This window comes from Eleutherodactylus coqui, chromosome 8 (genome assembly GCF_035609145.1).
Source record: "Eleutherodactylus coqui strain aEleCoq1 chromosome 8, aEleCoq1.hap1, whole genome shotgun sequence".
In the NCBI taxonomy this organism is placed as follows: Eukaryota; Metazoa; Chordata; class Amphibia; order Anura; family Eleutherodactylidae; genus Eleutherodactylus; species Eleutherodactylus coqui.
The window spans coordinates 204,242,698-204,248,799 of NC_089844.1; the positions used below are offsets into that span (position 1 = coordinate 204,242,698).

At 56.0% G+C, this 6,102-nt stretch overlaps 4 protein-coding genes across 4 annotated transcripts; 2 read left to right on the plus strand and 2 right to left on the minus strand.

The window, feature by feature from the left end:
• The first annotated feature begins 285 nt into the window (after window positions 1-285).
• Window positions 286-644, plus strand: LOC136577735 (histone H4). Its single transcript, XM_066577656.1, has one exon. It carries the CDS (start codon window positions 286-288, stop codon window positions 595-597), a length of 312 nt encoding a protein of 103 aa, XP_066433753.1. The 3' UTR covers window positions 598-644.
• A 1,074-nt stretch (window positions 645-1,718) lies between these two features.
• LOC136578089 (histone H2A type 1-like) lies at window positions 1,719-2,111 on the minus strand. Its single transcript, XM_066577992.1, has one exon. It carries the CDS (start codon window positions 2,109-2,111, stop codon window positions 1,719-1,721), a length of 393 nt encoding a protein of 130 aa, XP_066434089.1.
• A 336-nt stretch (window positions 2,112-2,447) lies between these two features.
• LOC136577737 (histone H2B 1.1-like) lies at window positions 2,448-2,919 on the plus strand. Its single transcript, XM_066577657.1, has one exon. The coding sequence runs from the start codon at window positions 2,448-2,450 to the stop codon at window positions 2,826-2,828; it is 381 nt and encodes a 126-aa protein (XP_066433754.1). The 3' UTR covers window positions 2,829-2,919.
• Window positions 2,920-4,499: 1,580 nt separating this feature from the next.
• Window positions 4,500-4,825, minus strand: LOC136577738 (histone H4). The gene has a single exon (XM_066577658.1). The coding sequence runs from the start codon at window positions 4,823-4,825 to the stop codon at window positions 4,514-4,516; it is 312 nt and encodes a 103-aa protein (XP_066433755.1). The 3' UTR covers window positions 4,500-4,513.
• Window positions 4,826-6,102: the final 1,277 nt, after the last annotated feature.

A 6,102-nucleotide genomic window follows, 5' to 3' on the forward strand; every position in this document is an offset into this window, starting at 1 on the left:
GCTCCAGCGGCTCTCTGCTGCATGGCCCTTGTCTCCTTCACCCCTCCTCCGTCTTCTCTCCCACTGCTTCAGGAGCTGACAGGCCAGTCGGCTGCACAAGATGGCAAGGGCTCTTGTATTCAGCCAATCAGCAGGGAGAGGGGATGGGCCTTTACTCTAGACAACGAAAAGAAACGCCCCGCAATGACGGCCCTGATCAGTAGTTCCCTCTCTGGTCCGCTCACTGTCTATATAGAGTAGGGCTCTGCGCTGAGCAGCTATCGCTTTCTGCTTGTAACGAAGAAGATGTCTGGTCGCGGTAAGGGAGGGAAAGGCCTTGGGAAGGGCGGCGCCAAGCGGCACAGGAAGGTGCTCCGTGATAACATCCAGGGCATCACTAAGCCTGCCATCCGCCGCCTAGCTCGCAGGGGAGGCGTCAAGCGTATCTCCGGCCTCATCTATGAAGAGACTCGCGGCGTCCTGAAAGTCTTCCTGGAGAATGTGATCCGCGACGCCGTCACCTACACCGAGCACGCCAAGAGGAAGACCGTCACCGCTATGGACGTGGTGTACGCGCTCAAGCGCCAGGGCCGCACTCTCTACGGCTTCGGAGGTTAATAATTCTGCTCTTTCTCCATAACACAAAGGCTCTTCTCAGAGCCGCCCACCTCTTCCAAGGAAAGGCTGTAATACAACTCCTTGTGGGCTCGTCAGCAGCGGTGATAGTCTATGCGCTCTGACATGATACAGCGGGGGTGTAGCAGCCTCCCCGTCAGGGTGCGCTTCAGGCTGCGGTCACGGCACGCTTTTAAACCCCTTAACCTATTTAGGGCAGGCAGGTTATGTCTATAATACGCGAGGAGCTGGGCCTGAATTAATGAGTGCGGTGAAGGGTTAACAGACCTGCCGTTGGAGGTCGGGTGGTTTTAGTGCCGCCTATGGACGGGGCTATAGTCAGATTCTTCCCGCTCAGTTGATCGCGTCTCCCGCTCTTCCTGTCCTCCATCCATGTAACACGTGTAATCAGTGACCAGGCCGTCTGATAGAGAGGCGCTCGGGGCTGGAGGTAAAGAACCCTCAGATGCACCCCCTAATCCCAGCCCTACGACCGGCGGTGGAATCCTCTACCTGCTCCACCCGTAACGCAAGAGGACGTCTAATCCCTGTAGGTTTACTATAATCCAAAACCAGCCTGTGCCGTGCAGGGCTCTGGGAAAGCTGGGTGATATAGCTCCACCTCCATAAAAAGGGCATGGCTGTGGAGTGACATGATGAGCGCACTTCTAAGGGGGCGACCGTGCAGAGCTCTGAGAGGGCTGGGTGATGCGGCTGCAACGCTTTGTAAGCATACGGCCCACGCAGGACCCTGAGAAAGCTGGGTGTTCTGTCCGAAACACAACAGAAGCGTTCCGATTCTTGTATATACGTGAGCAAACAGAGGACTCTGTTAACCCGTTATCGCAAGGACTGGTGAGCGAGTCCTACAGCCGCCCGTCCTCTGGACATGAGGTCACCTAGAGCAGGACGATTGTGCGCTTCTGCCGGTGACAGGGATGGCCACATTGGCATCCGCCCCAATCTCTTCCTCCTTGTGGAAAGTCCTGTACAGTTATAGTTTCCCGGTGCAGCCGGCGTACCGGCCACCGAGTATCACAGCATAGAAGCGGCGCAGCTCTGTTGTAAGGAGCATGTGGGTGGCTCTTAGAAGAGCCTTTGGTTCTATGGAGGGATCGGCGCGATCACTTGCTCTTGCTCGTCTTGCTGCTCTCGGTCTTCTTGGGCAGCAGCACGGCCTGGATGTTGGGCAGGACGCCTCCCTGGGCGATGGTCACCCCACCGAGCAGCCTGTTCAGCTCCTCGTCGTTTCGCACAGCCAGCTGGAGGTGACGGGGGATGATGCGCGTCTTCTTGTTGTCCCGGGCGGCATTGCCAGCCAATTCCAGGATCTCAGCGGTCAGATACTCTAGCACTGCTGCCAGATAGACCGGAGCGCCGGCGCCCACCCTCTCAGCGTAGTTGCCCTTGCGGAGAAGCCTATGTACACGGCCGACAGGGAACTGCAGTCCTGCCCGGGATGAGCGAGTCTTGGCCTTAGCACGGACTTTGCCTCCTTGTTTGCCGCGTCCAGACATCTTCTAGCACAGGAAAGCAGAATTAGAATAAAACACCTTGAAAGTTGTGATAACGAGGAGGCGCAGTTCTGTTGATTTTTATAACCTGCTGCTCCGCTCTCCTCTCCTCCAATTGGGTAGATTTCAATCCCCCCAATAGAGGCCAGACTTGAGGAAGAACCAATGAGCGGCACTGGGCGTGGCTAATGACGCTCACAGGAGTCACATGTTTTGCTGCTCCAGTAGAACAGCAAGCAGACGGCGGTACTCATTTGCATGGCCCCGCTATAAATATCGCAGCGCTGGGAGGTGCAGGAACACTGTTCTCTCTAGTGAGGAAAGTAATTTTACGTTATCATGCCTGATCCCGCCAAGTCTGCTCCAGCACCCAAGAAGGGCTCCAAGAAAGCCGTGACCAAGACTCAGAAGAAGGACGGCAAGAAGCGTAAGAAGACCAGGAAGGAGAGCTATGCCATCTACGTGTACAAGGTGCTGAAGCAGGTCCACCCCGACACCGGCATTTCCTCCAAGGCCATGGGCATCATGAACTCCTTCGTCAACGACATCTTCGAGCGCATCGCAGGGGAAGCCTCCCGCCTGGCTCACTACAACAAGCGCTCCACCATCACCTCCCGGGAGATCCAGACCGCCGTGCGCCTGCTGCTGCCCGGAGAGCTGGCCAAGCACGCCGTGTCCGAGGGCACCAAGGCCGTCACCAAGTACACCAGCGCCAAGTAATCTGTCTAGTGGTCCGCCGTGCATCATCACCCCAAAGGCTCTTCTAAGAGCCACCCACCCCGTCTACAGCAGAGCTGTCACCTCCTAGTCGGTGTGTAGGTTATTGTAATATGTTGCTGTAGAGTGAATGATAACCAGATTGTGTGCTAGTTCTCTCTGGTGTCTCTTCTGCATCGTGCAGTATAAATGGCACGATCGCAGCATTGTTATGGACGATGCCCTGACGGACTGCTCAGAACCCGTGGTTTATATTAGCAGTAATGCAGCTGGGATGAATTAGAAGAAAGCTGCGGATGGTAAAGAGCAACTAGGAGGATCACCGACGGGGAGAAACCCTGACAAGGTGCAGTTCCAGCACACTTTAGGGAATATTTAGAAACCCAGTTCTGGATATTAACCGAGTGTGATCGGTCGAGTGTACAGTGCCGGTCGCATGCTTCTCCCGATATGTACCCGTCCCGGCAGCTCGCTGATAACCCCAACTGTTCTCTCAGAAATGGTTAATACGTGACAGCCGGGCCGGGGAGTTGATAGTGAGCGGACCTGGGAATAGGCAGATCTCTAAACCATCCGGGTGACCCGCAGACGCCTCCATACTGGTGGGCACTGTGCGGCGCTCTACCTAGATTTAGTGGCACCGGACAATAAAGCCATCAGATAATCGGCGACTGTTGCTGCTCGCGGTACTCTGAGCACAGTGTATCCCCTGCTGATCAGATACCGGCAGCCCTGATCGCCGCTCTATCAGATGCCCCGTCAGTGATTACACGGGTTACATGGAGTGTGTGTGACCGAAGCAGTGGGGTGCACAAGGGGTCGGAGGCAGACGACAAAGTTGTCCAAGGATGACATGCTGGGGGCTGTAGTGCATTGTAGTGGGTACAAGGGGGTAGCGGAGGCAACCCGGGATGCCTGACAATGAGAGGCTTGAAGCGCCAGGGAGGGGGAGGAGGAGCATGACGAGAAGAGCCTCACACTCCCCAGCTCCGCATGTAGAGGTGTCCAGGCGCCTCTTGACTCCTTTTACTCCAGCGGCCACAAAGGGAACGATAGCGGTGCAGGGACCAGAGTAGCAGCAGCAGTGGGAATGGGAGCAAAGATAGCCTGGCGGGGACCAGAGTGACAGCGGCCATCCCCTCACATAGAGGCGCAGACTGTATCTCTCAGAGATCTGCAGGGCCACCCTCTTGCCTAGGTTAATTTAGTGCTGCGGCTATATCATTCAGCTCTCCCAGAGTCCTGCAACACGATGTCAGTGCAGTACTCTGGGAGAGCTGGGTGCTATGACCGCAACTCTATATAAAATAATGGCTCCGCGGGTCCTTGGGAGATCTTGGTGCAATTGCAGCACTTCTATATGAGAGGACGGCCGTGCAGGACGCCTCCAATATGGTAGCACTACACGGATTAGCGGGCAGGCCGTATGCTTTAGTGCAAGGAGGACATACAATCAGTGCGCCGCAGCCTGCTTCCTCCTCTCTAACGGTAGGAGGGAAAAGGGACTAGAGCCTGAAGTACGCGCGGGCCAGGAAGCGCTTCCTTCACCTGGGACATTCCAATTATCAGACTGGCAATCAGACTGAATCAGCGGCAACCCCCCACAAGGAGTTGTATTACAGCCTTTCCTTGGAAGAGGTGGGCGGCTCTGAGAAGAGCCTTTGTGTTATGGTGAAAGAGCAGCATTATTAACCTCCGAAGCCGTAGAGAGTGCGGCCCTGGCGCTTGAGCGCGTACACCACGTCCATAGCGGTGACGGTCTTCCTCTTGGCGTGCTCGGTGTAGGTGACGGCGTCGCGGATCACGTTCTCCAGGAAGACTTTCAGGACGCCGCGAGTCTCTTCATAGATGAGGCCGGAGATACGCTTGACGCCTCCCCTGCGAGCTAGACGGCGGATGGCAGGCTTGGTGATGCCCTGGATGTTATCACGGAGCACCTTCCTGTGCCGCTTAGCACCGCCCTTCCCAAGACCTTTCCCTCCTTTACCGCGACCAGACATCTTCTACGTTGTAAGCAGAAAACAATTGCCAACCAGTTCGAGCGTCCTCCCTTATCTACACAGCGAGCGGACCAGATTGAAAACAATAATACATGACGCAAGTTTAAGGCCTTCCTAATGGGGCAATTACATGTTGGCCACTCCCCTTCCTTGCTGATTGGTTTAGCACAGAACCGTTTGAAATTTGGAATTTACCCGCTTCCTCTACAACTCTCAAAAGCCTCCTGGCTAGGTGCCTCATTTCGTTGTGTAGTATTATTGTTGTTTTTGTATGGCTTTCTTTCTCCTTGGTACAATGAGATAACATCCACATATAAAATACATCCTCAACACTAATCCCTTCCCTCCCGGCGGACTACAGGAACCGATAGATGCCTCTCACTGACAACTTCATCGCTTCAACGCCAGATCCAGTGCCGCAGTCGGTGACATCGTACAGAACCCGCAGGGAGGGTTCTACTGTAGATCCCCGGGGCAGCAGATGTTGTACAGTGTCCGCTGGGATTCCTACGGGAGAGCGTGTTGGTCCAGAAAGCTGAAGGACCATCGGTACTGTGAGACCCCCGCTTCCCCCACAACCCCGTCCTCTATACCCTTCCAGATCGCTAATCAGCTCTTCTATTTAGCGCCCAAGGAGGCGACCCAGAAAGAGAGCAGTGCAGGGGCAGCTAGTGGAGCTCTTGTAGGCAAGCCGCTGCTCCGGCCGAACCGCAGCTCACAGTCATCGGCAGAGCTGGCCACCATCGGCGCCATGGGCAGCGAGAGCGGGGTTCGCCGTGGCAGCGGCGCCAATGCCATCGGTGTACGGGAGCGGAGGCCAGCGCGTAGGGTGACAGCGGCGCCGGCTGCTGCGGCCGACGGGGACAGGAGCTGGGAGCAGACAAAGCTGTCCAGCGAGCGCCCGGGGGGAAACGAGCGTAGATGTCAATCCGGCGGGGAGATGTGTGAGACAGGACCAGAGATGGGAATCCGCCTGGGAGATATGTGAGCTTGCCAGGGGAATGGGCGGTACATGTGGGGAGGTGTGTGTGCGGCAGCCGGTCCACCGTTGTGCCCCTCGCCTAGACGTACCATCTAACTCAGGGCTCCCAACCCATGTTTCCACCCTTACATCCGCTGGAGACATAATGCACCAGGGCCGCTCAGCTGTAAGTGAATAGGAGCAACGCAGATGGTACGGCATCAGTACATTTAACCCTTAACCCACTAGTCTCCGGTCACTGTATCTACCTGCAGTCATACATGTAAAGGCAGTATCCGCAGTACACGGTGCGGCC